The sequence below is a fragment of the Alosa pseudoharengus genome, unplaced genomic scaffold (assembly GCF_046254945.1).
Source record: "Alosa pseudoharengus isolate Yale_2024_CS ecotype anadromous, Long Island Sound unplaced genomic scaffold, YU_APseudo_1.1 YU_APseudo_1.1_scf_8, whole genome shotgun sequence".
NCBI lineage: Eukaryota > Metazoa > Chordata > Actinopteri > Clupeiformes > Clupeidae > Alosa > Alosa pseudoharengus.
The window spans coordinates 10,227,640-10,244,578 of record NW_027468870.1 but is presented as its reverse complement, the minus strand read 5'-3'; the positions used below and the strand labels follow the sequence as shown (position 1 = coordinate 10,244,578).

Sequence of the window (16,939 nt, the reverse complement as noted above, 5' to 3'; positions counted from 1 at the left end):
AATGAGTGACAGAGTGAAACATTTGAACTTTAAATGTAAACTTCAACACTGCTTTGTAGATGTGCAGATATGAGGCTGAGCTGAGCAGGCTCCCCTTCTCTCTCTCACTCTCTCTCACTCTCTCTCTCTCTCACTTCTCTTTCTCTCTCTCACTCTCTCTCTCTGTCTCCCTATTTCTCCCCCTCTCTCCTTTTTCTCTCTCCCTCTTTCTCTCTCTCCATCTCTTTCCCTCTCTCTCCCGCTCTTTCTCTCTCCCTCTCTTTCTTTCTCTCCCTCTCCCGCTCCTTCTCTCCCTCTTCTCTCTCTCCCTCTTTCTCTCTCTATCTCCTGCTCTTTCTCCCTCTCTCTCCCTCTTTCTCCCTCTCTGCCCCTCTTTTTTTCTTTCTCCCTCTCCCTCTTTTTCTCTCTCTCCCTCTCTCTTCTCTCTCTCTCCACCCTCCCACCATCTCTCTCTTAAGTCCATGTTTGTTTTTTCTCTATCATTGATTATAAATTCAGTCATTATTGATGTTGGATGTTGGCTGCTTCAGAACTGTAAAACTGTTATGTTACTCAAGCATTGCAATCTTCCTTGTCTGAACTAAAACAGAAAGCAATAAGCTGTATGAAAGTCAGAATCCCAGAAGCAAACTGCTTGTGTTAGGTTCTGAGTTTACAGTGAGAGAACTGCGTCACCTAGGCCCTAAATTGACCTGAATTGACTCCTTGTAACGGGTTGACCTACATTTGTGTGGCTCCCTGATGCCACCCTGTGGCTAATGTAGGAATTGTGAAAGAATTACTTTTTGGCGTAAGACTTTCTGTTCAAATACCCCTGCTATATGACTTCAAATGTTACTATTGTACTATTTCTTACTTCAGTACCAGTCATACTTGTTTAAACATTTAAACATGCATGTCCTTGGTAACTGTATCAAATGGGCTTGATTATTTAGTGAATGGACTTGCTGGTAGTGGGAACAGTACCAATACTGTATGTGTACTGCAATGCTAAATGCCAGACTGTCACTGTTGCCAAAACATCTAGTGGAGCTGAACATATTGTTTATGTTCATTTGTGTGATGCTTAAAATTCAGTTGGTTATGATTGATCACTAGATGGCCCAGAAAATGATCCCAACATTTTGTGATATTTGAGTCTAGTTTTTCCTCTACCGCACACATACCATCATCCTCTACCATTGACACAATCATCACGGATGCCATAACCCCTGACTGTATCACCACAGGCACCATCTCCACTGACTCACTCTATCACCTCTGACACCATCACCACAGACACCATCACCGTAGACACCATCACCATGGACACCATCACCACTGACATCATCATCTCCTCTTGCCTGACACCATCACCACAGACGCCATCTCCACTGACTCCATCACCACTGACACCCTTATCCCCTACACTTGACACCATCACCACAAACACCATCACCGTAGACACCATCACCACGGACGCCACCACCACTAACACCATCATCGCCTTCGCCTGACACCATCACCACAGACACCATCACCATGGACGCCATCACCACTTACACCATCATCTCCTCTTGCCTGACACCATCACCACAGACACCATCACCACTGACTCCATCACCACAGACACCATTGCAACAGACACCCTGTACCCCTAGCTGCATCACCATAAGCTCAGTACTGGCTAGCATGGCTGCGGCCTCCAGACTTTGGTCCTCATCACCCTGGAATGATGGAAATAGGTGTTTAGTTTTAGCTGAATGGCGGTTCACTAGCAAGCTCATTACCGAAGTGATTTAAAAGCCAAATTATGTTTCAGCAGCATATGCAAAGAAGTTGCCAGTTGCTATGTAAAATCTTTGAAGCAGGCACCAATCCCCACAGATGTCTCCCTTACATACAGAGACACACACACACATTCAAACCACTGAAATAACCATCTAACAAGTGGTGTTGAAACCAGCGATAAATCATAGACAATAGCTGACATGCTTGCATCTGTTGGTGATATTATTTTGGTGTTGTGCTACTGCCACTGGGGCCCAGGGCACCCAAATGCACCATAGAGCTACTCCGTGTGTTAGTGGGATAGTTAGTGGGAGTGACAGACATGTATGTCCTTCATATATATTATAATATTTCATTAACATTCATTTAAAGCTGCAGTTGGCAAGATTTTTTTGATCATATTCACTGAAACCGACACTATGCTCCGACAGAACAACATAAATCAGCCTGTTTTAGAAGAAAAAGCACTTCTACCTTTACCTAGAGCCTTTTATTTGTTTTGCAAAAATCCACAGCTCCTGGTTCTTCTGGTCCAATCAGAGCAGGGCTGCATGAGATCTGACTGTCAATCACAGTCTGGTGCAGTCTGGTGCACACCGACGAGCACAAACTCGATGAGCGGGAGTTCGGTGGTAGTGGGGGAGGTGCATTAGAGTTGTAAACATTCAAAATGTTGGCTAAGTCCCCTCAATTTGAAATTGAAATTAAGGTTGTAGACACTTCACCCCGAGGGGAAATACATGACTCATACAGAAATAAAGAAAATTATAGAGAAATAGAGAAAACCAAATGAGATACCAGGTGGTTGCTGATCAGAAACCCTTTAAAAAGTGACACTTCCTTTAAAGTAACACAATGAAGGAATTGAAAGTCAAAGCCAGCTTTATAATCAATCAATCTGCTTTATGTGCAAGACATATAGAGGATTGAAATTGTGTTTCTCGCAGGCCCATGGTAGGATAAAACAACAAAATTTTCCTTATTGTCAATTTTTAAAGTCTCGGGCACATGCTAGTGCAGTGTTTCCCAGAGAATTGAATTCCATTTGTGGTGGTTGGTTTGCAGAATTGACAATGTATGGGAAACACTGTGGTGGTTACCGAGTTTGTTGCAAACTGACGTGAAGGGTTGTGTTCCTGGTGGGAACAACGAAGCTGCATAGTGCAATACCAGACATTGTGGTGTTGTGGAAGTATAAGGTTGTGATGCTGCACCTATGAAAGTGTAACGTTGTGATGTGACTGCGTTTATATGAAGGTGCAATGTTGTGATGCGGCATTTACAGTGCCTATAAAAAGTATTCTCCCCCTTGGATATTTCCCCTTTTGTTGCTTAAATAAATGGAATCTTTGTTCATATAATTTGGCCTTTTTTACAATAATTTACCCCCTCTTTAATGCCAAACTGAAATGCAAATTTCTACAAAGTAATGTTAATTCAAAATATATCATGCAGTATAAGCATTTGCATAAATATTCACCCCCCTTAAAGTAACTGACCTAAATCAACAGCAGTCCAGCCAATTGGTCTCACAATTAGTGAAATGGGGATCGCCTGAGTGTAGTGAATGTGTATAGTATAGTAATATAAAGACACCTGCGCCTGGAAGGTCTACTCACTGGTCAATCAGTTTTCCTGGCTATAATTCCACCATGAAGACAAAAGAACACTCCAAACAACTCACAAGCATAAGTGAGGGGATGAATACAAAAAAATGGTCAAGTCATCCCCTGGAGTTCAGTGAAATTCATCATTAAGGAATGTAAGGAATAAGGCTGCCACCACAAACTGAGTTCAAGAAGAAGAACTCAGAAGAGGCCACCAAGGCACCTATGACAACTCTGAAGAAGCTTCAGCAGCTAAGATGGGAGTTCTTCATTAGTCAAAGCTCTATGGGTGAGTGGCAAAGCTCTCTCGACTAATGTTTGCCCAAAGACATGTGGGAGACTCCAAGGTCAAATGAAAGAAGGTTTGTTGGTCTGATTAGATCAAAATTGAGCTTTTTGGCCATCAGATTAGGTGCATTTTTTGGCGAACACCGAACACTGCACATCACCAAAAACGCACCGTCCCTAATTTGAAGCATGATGGTGGTAACATCATGCTGTGGGAATACTTCATGACGACAGGCCCTGGATTCAGTCTGCAAGAGAACTACGACGTGGGAGAAGATTTATTCTCCAGCAAGACAATGAGCTGAAGCCTACAGCAAAAACTACACTGAAATGGTTTAAAGACAACAAAGTGAATGTTCTGGAGTGTCCGAGTCAAAGCCCAAACCTCAATCCTATGGAAAATCTGTGGCTGGACCGGGCAGTTCACACCCGATCCCCTTCCAACCGGGCAAAGCTTAAGCAGTTTTGCAAAGAAAAATGGAGTAAAATTGCAGTATCCAGATGCGCAATCCTAATTGTGACCTATCCACGAAGACTTCATGCTTTAATTACAACCAAAGGTGCATCTACTCAAAGGAGACTTCAATGGGGTGAATATTTATGCAATTGCTTATTTTGCATTATATATTTTCAATTAACATTACTTTGTAGAAATCTGCTTTTACTTTGACATTAAAGAGGGTTTTTTGTAAATGATTGTAAAGGCCAACTTAAATTGATCAAGATTCCATTTATAAAAGCAGTAAAAGTGGAAAAATCCAAGGGGTGGTGTATACTTTTTATAGACACTGTATCTGAAAGTGACATGTTACGATGTTGCTGTTTATATGAAAGTGCTATATTGTGATGCTGCATTTATCTGAAAGTGTCATGTTGCGATGTTGCTGCATCTGTATTAATGTCGGCTGTATGTTGCGATGTTGCTGCATCGTTATGAATGCCTGCTGTGTGTTGTGATGTTGCCGCATATGGAGCATAGCGTTAGTTCAGGCAGGCCACAGTCATGCCCAGCAACTTGGCTAACTGCTCAGCTGACTACCCAGCTGATTAATCAGCTGATCACTCACTCTTATATTGGTGGACATCATTCAGGGCGCCCTTTTTAATCTGCTGTAGCCTGCCTACTCTGCTGCTTTCTCTGCAAGCCTTTTGCAACACACCTCCACCCCATCTCCTTCTCATACATCTGACTTATCAATGTCTAGTTGTTGACATTGATGTCTGGTCTGTTCTGTACCCTATAGGGGGGTTTATCTTGCTGCTCTCTCTGCCTTAGGCTTTCCATGTTTGCACATGGAAGGGCAGGGGGCTCCCAGAACAGAACCATACCGCCAAATAAAACATTATGCATTACCAATAGCAATCAACCTTCTTGACAAAGTGGTCCTGACTGAACTATAGTAATGTCTGCTGTATGTTGCGATGTTGCTGCATCGTTATGAATGTCTGCTGTGTGTTGTGACCCCTTCAGATCCTCCCCCCGGTGTCCTGTCTCTGAGCGAGTCGAGTGATGAGCGGCGAGCGTGTGCACAGCGTCAACCTGCACAACTTCAGCTCGTCCGTGCTGGAAACCCTCAATGAGCAGCGCCAGAGGGGACACTTCTGTGACGTCACCGTCCGCATCCATGGCAGCATGCTCCGCGCACACCGCTGTGTCCTGGCCGCAGGCAGCCCCTTCTTCCAGGTGGGACACACACACACACACACACGTACACACACACACACACACACACACACATACATACACACACACAGAGAGACAGACACACACACACACACACACACACACATACATACACAAACACAGAGAGACAGACACACACACACACACACACATACATACACATACATACACACAGAGAGACAGACACACACACACACACACACACACACACATATATACATACACACAGAGAGACAGACACAAACACACACACACACACACACACATACACATACACACACACAGAGAAACAGACACACACACACACACACACACACACACACATACATACACACACACAGAGAGACAGACACACACACACACACACATACATACACATACATACACACAGAGAGACAGACACAGACACACACACACACACACACACACACACACACACACACACACACACACACACATATACATACACACAGAGAGACAGACACAAACACACACACACACACACACACACACACACACACACACACACACACACAAACACATATACATACACACAGAGAGACAGACACAAACACACACACACACACACACACACACACACACACACACACACGGCACATATTACATGTATGTGGGAGACATTTTGAGACTCTCCCTAAATTGCATGTGCTGAACATTACATTTTGTATAATAATGTATGGTTTACATACAATATGTTACATTGGGGAAGAACTGGCGTTTTTCTTCAGTATTTTGGGTGTCTCACTAATGCAACATACATTTCAGTACACCCAGCTGTACACCTCTCTCTATGAACTGAGCTCTCTTAATAAAAATCATGTGACATCCATTGTTAGTATAGTGAGGGCATTCCCTCAGGCAGACAAGTGACTATGTGCTTCTGCAGAGAGTAGCGCTGACATATAATTAATATCATGTGATGCAGCCTCCAGCAGCAGGGCAGCCTCCGGTCTCTGCTACATACACTACGCCCAAACAGTTTCCATACAGGGTTCCGGATCAAATCCGATCTGCGTCCACAAACACTGTAGCCTTGTTTGGGAAGCCTTAAAAAAATCCCTAAAAATCATGACAAACGCATAGTCATTAAGTATGGATACAAGGGAATAAATAACCATCAGATAAAATCTGAAAACTGGGGGGAAATGGGATGTTTAGGCTACTGCCTGGGTGCAAAAGACAGCATGCTACTTTATAGAAATTCACATTATAATGGCAGGTATTTGTCGACGAACGACAAATGAACACTAATAATTAGGCTATGTTTTAATACTTGGGTTGTCTATTGTCTCTACTAGAATTATAGCATGATGGTCATGAGTGTGTATCCATTAAAAGCCTAGGTATTGTCATATGTCTATGTAATGGTTGTGTCTAGAAACAATGTAATTGTGTATGATGAACCAGTATAAGATGGGGCCTCGCCCCAGAGAACTTTAGATTTGCTGCTGGAACTTTGTGGTTGGTAACATGTTCCTAGTCTTGACATCCATCCCAGATTGAAGTTAAAGATGGTACATTTTCATAAGTATACATACCCCTATGTTAAATTCCCATAGTGGCAGGCAGATTTGTATTTTTAAAGTTATTTCATGGGTCCAGGATACTATGCATCATGATAAAGTTCTCTTGGCCTTTTGGAATAAAAATAGCCCCACATCAACACATAGCCTTCACCATTTCTCACGATTGGCATGGGTTACTTTCCATAACATCATCTCTCAATGCAAATCAAACCAGCTGTTATGCTAACTGAAATAAAACCATGGCAATCTCTAGGTATCTGCATAGTATACTGGATCCATGAAATAACTGGTCTTTAAAAATAAATATCTGCAAGGAAGAATATTTATTTATTTACGATACATTATTCATTCACAAGAAAAATGGTGCCCTTAAAGGCACACTATGCAAGATTTTCACCTTTATAAAGCTAATTTGATGGTAAACGAACTTGTAATAAGTGAATCATTCACCTAGCATAGCTATACAGCATAGACGTAGCGAGTCCTTACCGAGAAAACCAGCCAAGAGTGGCGCCCCGCCAAAACTCGCGAGAATCTGAAACATTACCTCAAACATCAAACATTTTTTTAGTATATTTTTGGGGCTTTTTGCCTTTCATTTGGACAGGACAGTGAAGAGTGACAGGAAGTAAGTGGGAGAGAGAGATGGGGTGAGAATCGGGAAATGAGGTCGGATTCGAACCTGGGTCCCCGTGGGCACGCGGACCAGTACGTGGTACAGGCGCTGTAGCCTGCTGCGCCACAGCGCCCCCCACAATTATGTACTTTAATACTTCAAAATAACATTTGATAAATGAACCTTATGTTTTTCAGTAGCCATAGGTGTGTAGATTCCAACAAAATCTAGTTTGGTTCTTACCGGGGCTTTTACTGCCTGAAATATCCGATTTTGTTTACCACGCTCGGAGTTTAGTGCTGGGCTGGTGGGTGCCTATACCCAACCTTTCTCACGGCACATCAACGGTTAGCCCGAGAATTCTCGTCGCAATTCAAAATTCCACTGGAGCTCCAAGCGGATTTGTACACGTGGCCTTACAAGACTGTTTACAGCTCTTCGAGTCACGGTAAAATGTAATTTTTGGTACATAGCTAATTTAGATACACTTATGGTGTGGGTGCTTGCGTTTCTGTAGGAATCCGCCGTCTTGGTTTGTATAAAAATGAATAGTAAGTGACACATACACGTAAGAGGTTGGAAATACGGGACGGTTGGTAATATGTGACGTTCCGACAGCTTTTTGAAAATTGTTTTTGCCTGTTAATCCTTCACCTTCACAACAAAAGCATTTGCATTGTGTACAGGGGGGATAATTCGTGAGAAGTTTGCTATTTGCAATAGCAGAGTAACATATACATACATCGCGACTCTAGAGGGAGCTCTAAACTAGGCAAAAATACCTAAACCTGCATAGTATACCTTTAGAGGTTGGATTTTTCCTCATTTTTTGAAATAGGGCATTAAGATCAATTTCCAAAAGACTTTAGCATGTGTATATACAGGGTATGTAATGTTAACTTATGAGCACAACTGTATGAATATGAATATGAATATGTGTCCTTGCCTCTCAGGACAAGCTGCTTCTGGGCTACAGTGACATCGAGATCCCGGCGGTGGTGTCGGTCCAGTCTGTGCAGAAGCTCATCGACTTCATGTACAGCGGCGTCCTGCGCGTGGCCCAGTCCGAGGCGCTCCAGATCCTCACAGCTGCCAGCATCCTGCAGATCAAGCGCGTCATCGATGAGTGCACGCGCATTATGGCTGGCACGCCAGGCGGCTTCGGGACGACCTCGGGCTCCACCGGGCACGGCGGCGACTCGTGCCAGGAGACCACGCCGCGCGGCACGCCCGAGTCGGGCACGTCGGGCCCCAGCAGCGACGCGGAGAGCGGCTACATGATCGCGGCGCAGCAGCAGCACAGCCTGGAGCGCGTCTACACCTCGCTCTACTCCGGCCTGAGCGTCCAGAACGGCAAGGACGGCGGCGGCGGGCATCACCAGGGTTACCTGCACACGGGTGGCGGCGGTGTGGGAGTGGGCACCCAGGGCCAGGAGCCCGCCTGGATCGCACGCATCCACGAGAGGTCGCAGCAGGCTGTGGAGCGCTACCTCAGTACCACGCCGGAGAGCTCCGGCCACTGCCGCAAGCAGCCGCGCCCCGTCAGGCTGCACCCGGGGGGTAAGTGACCGGGGGTGGGGCAAGGGGTAGGGGCGGGGTAGGGACGGGGCAAGGGTAGGTGCCATACGAAGGCTCCCAGTGAGCACGGCAGGTCCCAGGCAGATTCCTCCGGGAGCCCAGCTGTATGCTGTTTACGCCCAGATGTGTCACAGAAGCTAAAGCTGAGGCAAGTGAGACTCACCTTTCATGTTAACCCATGCTGACATCTGTCTTTCACTTGCTCTCTCTCTCTCTCTCTCTCTCTCTCTCTCCCTCTCTCCCTCTTCTCTTCTTTATCTCCCCCTCTCTCCTCTCTCTCCCTCTCCCCCCTCTCTCTCTCTCTATTCCTTTCTCTCTCCCTCTCTATTCCTCTCTCTCTCCCTCTCTATTCCTCTCTCTCTCTCCATCTCTACCCCCCCCTTCTCTCTCCCTCTCTATTCCACTCTCTCTCCCTTTCCCTCCCTCTACCTCTGTGTCCCTCCGTCTCCCCCTGCAGGGCTGCACATTAAGCAGGAGTCGGAGGATGACTACAGCAGCTACATGTCCTACTCGTCGTCTGGGGGCGGGGGCCTGGGTGGCGGGGACGAGGGCTCCGAGAGCGAGCCCAAGGGCGAGAGCTTCGACTCGGGCGTCAGCTCCTCGGTGGGCACCGAGCCGGACTCCGCCGAGCATCCCCACCAGCAACATCAGTTCCTGTTCGGGGGCCGGGAGGAGGCCTCGTCAGATGCGGGACGCCCCTCCCCCACCCACCACGGCCCTCCCTCCTCTCTATCTATGGCGCGCATCGAGGTCAGCGATTCGTCGCCGGAGCGGACGCTCCACGAGTCGGACGGCCCCCTCGGGTCGGGGTCACTGGCGTCCGGTGCCAGCCCCGTGGAGACGCTGATCCCGCAGTCGCCGGGGGCAACGATGCCCTCGGCCCAGCTGTACCTGCGGCAGGCGTGCGAGAGCCCCGCCGGCGGTCTGCGGCTGCCCCTCACGCTCACCAGCAACAGCCCGGTCATGGGCACCGCCGGCAACGCCTATGTGCCGGCCATCTTCGCCGCTCAGCCCTCCAGCGCCTCCAAGCCTTTCCTCTTCAGCCTGCCCCAGTCCATGGGCTCCGGCGGGGGCGCGGGAGGGCAGTTTGTCACCGTACCCCCCGCGCCCCCCACCCACGGCCCGCCGGGGTTGTCCCCGTTCCCGGGGGGAGGGGGTGGCCAGCCCGGGGGTGCCGGGGGGGTGGCCGGGCAACAGGGAGAGAAGAAGCCGTACGAGTGCACGCTCTGCAGCAAGACCTTCACCGCCAAGCAGAACTACGTCAAGCACATGTTTGTGCACACAGGTGAGGGCCTCAGGTTTGTGCACACAGGTGAGGGCCTCAAGTTTGTGTCACAGGTGAGGGCCTCAGGTTTGTGCTCACAGGTGAGGGCCTCAGGTTTCTGCTCACAGGTGAGGGCCTCAGGTTTGTGTTCACAGGTGAGGGCCTCAAGTCTGTGCACATAGGTGAGGGCCTCAGGTTTGTGCACACTGTCTGATTGGCTCTGTTTGGGCCTGGTGAGGTGTGGGGTCTGATTGGCTGTGTCAAGGCCTTGTGGGGTGTGAGCTCTGGTTGGCTGCGTTTGGATCAGTCAGATTGGCTTGTGTTTGAGCCTGGTGGTTGTGTGGGCTCTGATTGGCTGTGTTTGGGTCTGGTGAGGTGTGGAGTCTGCTCTTCATAGGCTGCTGTAATAGATTGTAATAGGCTGTGTGCTGCAGATGAGGTGGTTATCTGTAACATGCTGAATGCTGTTAGCTGCTGATCTCGGTCAGTGTCTCTCCCGGTTTGTTCAGTGGTACTGATTAGGCCCACTCTTAGTGTTACTGATTACTCTGGTGTTACTGATTACTCTGGTGTTACTCAGTACGTTTACATGACACTCGGGGGGGAAAAGAACAAATTATTGTGTCCGTGTGACCAAAACCGGACTTTTAAATGTATGTAAAAATGTTAGTCCAACTGACATCAGACAGAACCAAAGTTGTTTTAGCCAGATGGTCCAAATAACCTAGATCAGTGGTTCTCAACCTTTTTTGAGCAAATGCCCCCCTGACCTTACTTTGATCCTCTTAATTTTTAATTAAATGTTCCTGTAACCGCGTGGGTTTCATGGCCTCATTCGAGAAAACGTGATCGCAGAGCAGGCACATGGGTAAAGTAGTGTTCATCGGTGAAGGAATAAATCCATAATTGATGTAATTTGCACTGACTGTGGGCACTTTTTCTTGCTATCCGCCATGTTTGTTTGTGTTGTTTTATTAAAGATGAAGACGTCACAGTGAATTGTGTACATTTTTATTGGTTATTGAACTGTTCAGCCGCGAACTTGGGTTATGTTTATCGACGTTACTATAGAGAGATGACGATAGCTGGGGCTGGGGGACGTGAGTCCGGGCGTGTGCAGGCCCGAACTGCACTGTATCACCACTGAGCATAGATAAACAGTAAAATGTAGCTGGGACGGTAGAGGGGTTAGAAACCCATGAATGAAAATAGCCTATTTATTTCAGGTAGCCTATTTTTGCACCAAAAATATGTGAAAACCATGAAAGTTTAAAAGGGAAAAAAAACAAAAAACTCACGTTCCCAGCGCCCCCCTAGGTTGTACGAACGCCCCCCAGGGGGCGGTAGGTACCGCCCCCGTTGAGAAACCTTTACCTAGATAATACAATATAAGCTTGAATAACTTATCAATTGGACTAAGCACTCTGGGTAACACTACAGTTAGCACAGTCTTCAGCCTTTTTAGTTTGGATAGCAAGCTAACTAGCTTTATGCCACAACGCTACAAAAGTTGCACCTTCTTTCATACATATGAATATGAATTTACATCCCCCAGAATGTCCGTGCGAAAATGTTCAACAAGTTATGTCAACTATTTATTTACCTGTTACACTCGTTCGCTAGTTAGCACGCTAATGATGTTAATGTGGAATGTTTTGGTGTTTGTGAACAGGAAGGGGGGCAAATCGCCGTCTAGTGTAACAGAGTAAGACATACGGTCATTAAAGCAATTCCCCTTAAGTGTATGTACTCATACTCGGATAAGACAGTAATTTTGTCAGATCACCTAGCCGAGCTATAACTGTAGCATGTAAACGTACTGACTTATTACTGGGGTTATTGGTTACTGGTTACGACTGAGTGATTACTCTTAGATTGGTGTTACTGGTTACTTTTAGACTGGTTAACTGGTTACTCTTAGACTGGTGTTACTGGTTAACTGGTTACTCTTAGACTGGTTAACTGGTTACACTTAGACTGGTGTTACTGGTTAACTGGTTACTCTTAGATTGGTGTTACTGGTTACTCTTAGACTGGTTAACTGGTTACTTTTAGACTGGTTAACTGGTTACACTTAGACTATTGTTTCTGGTGTTACTGGTTACTCTCAGACTGGTGTTACTGGTTAACTGGTTACTCTTAGACTGGTTAACTGGTTACTCTTAGACTGGTGTTACTGGTTAACTAGTTACTCTTAGATTGGTTAACTGGTTACACTTAGACTGGTGTTACTGGTTAACTGGCTACTCTTAGAATAGTGTTACTGGTTAACTGGTTACTCTTAGACTGGTTAACTGGTTACACTTAGACTAGTGTTTCTGGTGTTACTTGTTACTCTTAGATTGATTAACTGGTTACACTTAGACTGGTGTTACCGGTTAACTGGTTACTTTTAGACTGGTTAACTGGTTACACTTAGACTATTGTTACTGGTTAACTGGTTACTCTTATACTGGTATTAGTGGTTACTCTAAGACTGGTTAACTGATTACTCTTAGACTAGTGTTACTGGTTAACTGGTTACTCTTAGACTGGTTAACTGGTTACACTTAGACTGGTGTTACTGGTTAACTGGTTACTCTTAGACTGGTGTTACTGGTTAACTGGTTACTTTTAGACTGGTTACCTGGTTACACTTAGACTAGTGTTACTGGTTAACTGGTTACTTTTAGACTGGTTAACTGGTTACACTTAGACTGGTGTTACTAAATTAAAAATGTTGTCCTTGTTGTTCGTTTTCTAAGATGTTCTTTCTCAAGACACATCTCAAGAGGGACTATCCATGTTTATGATTGGCTGAGTTGAGTTGATGACTCTGCCCTTCCCTTGTTTCCGACGGATGTTTAGCTGTTGTTAACTTGATAGTTAGCTCTTCTGAGGTTCTGCTGTAGCTTGTTAGTTTTATTACTCCATAACACCTCTGCCAGTAAACACGGTTGGTCAGCGCCGGCGTCATTTGTTTCTGACCTGCTGGTTTGTGACCCTGTGTGTTTTTGTCTCCCCCTACAGGTGAGAAGCCGCACCAGTGCAGCATCTGCTGGCGCTCTTTCTCTCTGAAAGACTACCTGATCAAGCACATGGTCACCCACACCGGAGTGCGCGCCTACCAGTGCTCCATCTGCAACAAGCGTTTCACGCAGAAGAGTTCCCTCAACGTCCACATGCGGCTGCACCGCGGGGAGAAGTCCTACGAGTGCTACGTCTGCAAGAAGAAGTTCTCCCACAAGACCCTGCTGGAGCGTCACATGGCTCTGCACGCCGGCGGCGTTGGCGCAGTGGGCATGAGTGGAGTAGGCAGCGCCATCTCCGCTGGCGTGGTGGGGGTCACCAGCGGGATGCCGGGGTTGGGCACGCCCGGCGTGGGAGTGATCGGTGTTGGAGGAATGGGCGGAGCTGGAGGGGGAGGGAGTGTGAGTGTGGTGGGAGGAGCCACGGTGATGGGCGGAGCCAGTGTGAGTGGCGTGAGCGGCATCAGTGGAGCAGCATCGGTTGTAACAGGGACAGGGGGAGGGGCGTCCTCCGTGGCCATGACCCTCTCCGATCCTGGGGTGTCAGCCCTCGCAGTGGCATCCGGAGGGCCCGGGTCGGTTGGAGTCGGGACAGCGGTGGGCGTGGTGTCTGAAGGAGCCGCCTCCCACCAGGAGTCGACGACATACGTCTGCTCCGTCTGTCCTGCCAAGTTCGACCAGATCGAGATGTTCAACGACCACATGCGCATGCACGTGACGGATGGCTAAGAAGTCGCGTTTCACCAGCCAAGCAGACAACCAATCAGAATCCAGTCAGCCCATCTACACAACTGAGCAGCAGCAAACCCCAACAGTCAAAGCAACAGCAACAGTGTTCTCATACAAGCCCAACATTATCAGCTTACAGAAAACAACAGTTCAAACCCGGATGTTTTAACAGAAAATCAAAGAAAAGAACTTCAGTTTGTTTTGGATGAGTGGAGATGAAAAAAATGAATGGAGGATATAAAAACATACCTAGAATGGCACTAGATTTTTTTTTCTTTCTTTTTATCTTTTTTAATTGTCTTAAGAGATCTTTTTGAAGGCAATGTTTGAATATATATATATATATATATAATATATATATATATATATATATATATATATATATATATATATATATATATATATATGTATATGTTGTTAGCACATGTATGCTACTACTGGCACATTTTTGAAATATTTTGTCTTTATTTTATGATGTTTCCCAGAGAAAAAAACAATGTTTTATGTGTTCTTGTTCTCCTTACAATTTAATTTTTTCGTGTTAAGAATTCCTTCATTGTTGCCTTAAAGGCTGATGCACAGTAACATTGGCTGACCAATCCACTGGTTGGATTTTGTCGTCACCGTAGTTACTAGTCGGCCTCTAAACACACCGATAAAAAAGGTAAATATTTGTTCATGCTCTGACTGAGCTTAAAAATAAGTCCTATGTTTATTGCCGATTTCGTTATGTGTTAAACACTACCAGAATCTGGCGGGGGAAAAAAGAAAAACCTAAGATACAAAACACCCACACCACACAAAAAGCCAGTTCTGCAATGCCCTAAAACAGTACAAAGCACTGTAAGTGCAACGTCCACACACACCCAAAGCCAGTTCTGCAATGCCCTAAAACAGTACAAAGCTGTAAGTGTGACGCCACGTTCAACACCTGTGAATGTGCCCAGACACACAGATCACACAGTGTCCATGATCTAGTGTCATAGTATTGTACAATACAATATTCCCAAAACATTGCCGTTTTAAAATTTTGCTGTGTAGAAACAAAAACGGAATAGCTAAGAATATACGTTTGGAATTAGCATCCTTCAAATTTTATTTGTAGACCGAACTTTGGATAGCTGAAAAGCATTCAAACATTACTGTGGTATCATGTTGACACAATTTTTTATTACGTTTTTCGACGACACACAAAAAAAAAAAATAGTAGAAAAATATTGAGACACAGATATGCCTTGTTCATTTTTTCATCTGTGTGGGGATTGTAAAACGTGAGAATTGTCAACACTGGGTTTGTGATTATTGACGATTATTGTTATTGTTGTTACGATAATAATAGTTGTTGCTGTTATTTATTGAGCGTTTGCTGATATGTGGGAATATGTGGTAAAATGGAAAGCAATGTTGCAGCTGTTGTCATGACAATTATGATTGTCATTTAAAAAAAAAAAAGTGGTACAATTCGGCTTGTGTTTGTTAGATGTTGGAAAACTACAGAAAAGACAAAAAAAAGGATTCTTTCACGTAAAATTGAAAGAATTATGCTTTCACAAAATATTTTCATTTTGTTTTTATGTTTTAATTTTGACTTAATTTACAATTATTACCAATAATTAAGAATATTTTATAGTCACAAAAAGCTTGAAGGTCAACTCTTTCCACAGTGTGTGCTCGTTTTTATAAATATCCAAAGTAAAAAAAAGTGGAAAAAGATTCTACATGCTTTAACGCACATTATATTTGATTGGTTTGACTTTTAGTCCTGCATCGCACTGCCACAATAATCCCTTAGTGCAAAAAACACAACAACACAAATAAATAAATCATGACTGTTTCTAAAGACCTCTTCCACTGAAACCATACATGCACACAGTTAAATTCCAGAAGTAAACTGAAATATTTTCCAGCTTTAACCAAGAAACATGAACATCTTTTGAAAATTGTGTTCATATTAAAAAGTTTGATTATAATCAATAATAATAATACAGTTTTATTATTATTGTTATTTCATAAATAACAAAAAATTGACATGAAGTGCGAAGCTAAGCTAATGCCTGCTTTTATCATTTTCTTGCACCTTCTGAAAAATAATTTCTTTGCCTTTTATCCCAAAATAACTTGATCAAAGTGAGCTTTTTTGTGTTGCACTTAGCAGTAAAGCAGTCGACCACAAAATATTTCCACTCTAATTTTTTTGCAAACATAACTTCTTCTCAACAAGAGATTTGGTCTGTTATCAAATTGTCCTCCATTATTATTTTTTGTTTCAAACACAGAAGATGAGCATCATCACAGGGGTTGGTTGTCCCGAAAGAGCCATTAAATATGGACTGTTTGTAAAATTAAATGTCATTGTCCATTCAATTTCCATGCTGTATGTCATTTGCCCCATTCTCTAGAGAGGCAATCCTTGTTGGAATGCTTTAGCTGAACTGCTTAGCGATCAGGGCGACATTAACACATCGGGCCTCTGCCGTACTCCCACCCTACTCCTGTCATTAGAACAAACCCCCAATTCAATCAGTCACCCCTTTCAAATGTTAATTAGTCAAGACATGGACAGCCCACCCCTGTGAAACTATATCTTGTCAACTCTTAGAACTCTGCAATTTCTTTTCTGTCTTTGTAGATTTGACCAAAAAATGACCATTTTATGTCCAATTTTACTTTGTTTTTGTTGAACGTGAAACTTAAGAAATAATCCCTTTTCCTGCCTAATAACCAGCGAGAGAGTAGACAGGGCACTGCACCGCCACCACTCTCTGGTGGGTTTTGTATGCCCCCAACCCCAACCCCAACCTTAGACTGTAATAAGGGGAGAGTCCTGTCTGTTTACATGACTATATGA

At 44.8% G+C, this 16,939-nt stretch overlaps 1 protein-coding gene across 2 annotated transcripts in view; it reads left to right on the top strand.

The window, feature by feature from the left end:
- zbtb20 (zinc finger and BTB domain containing 20) overlaps nucleotides 1-14,442 on the top strand; it is a 50,192-nt gene extending 35,750 nt beyond the window's left edge. For both annotated transcript variants that reach the window (XM_076275079.1, XM_076275078.1), the window contains 4 exons: nucleotides 5,137-5,349; nucleotides 8,466-9,072; nucleotides 9,548-10,375; nucleotides 13,364-14,442. In XM_076275079.1, coding sequence (XP_076131194.1) covers nucleotides 5,176-5,349; nucleotides 8,466-9,072; nucleotides 9,548-10,375; nucleotides 13,364-14,091 — 2,337 coding nt within the window. In that variant the 5' untranslated portion in view covers nucleotides 5,137-5,175 and the 3' untranslated portion in view covers nucleotides 14,092-14,442. The remainder of the gene's footprint in view (nucleotides 1-5,136; nucleotides 5,350-8,465; nucleotides 9,073-9,547; nucleotides 10,376-13,363) is intronic.
- The last annotated feature ends 2,497 nt before the right edge of the window (nucleotides 14,443-16,939 follow it).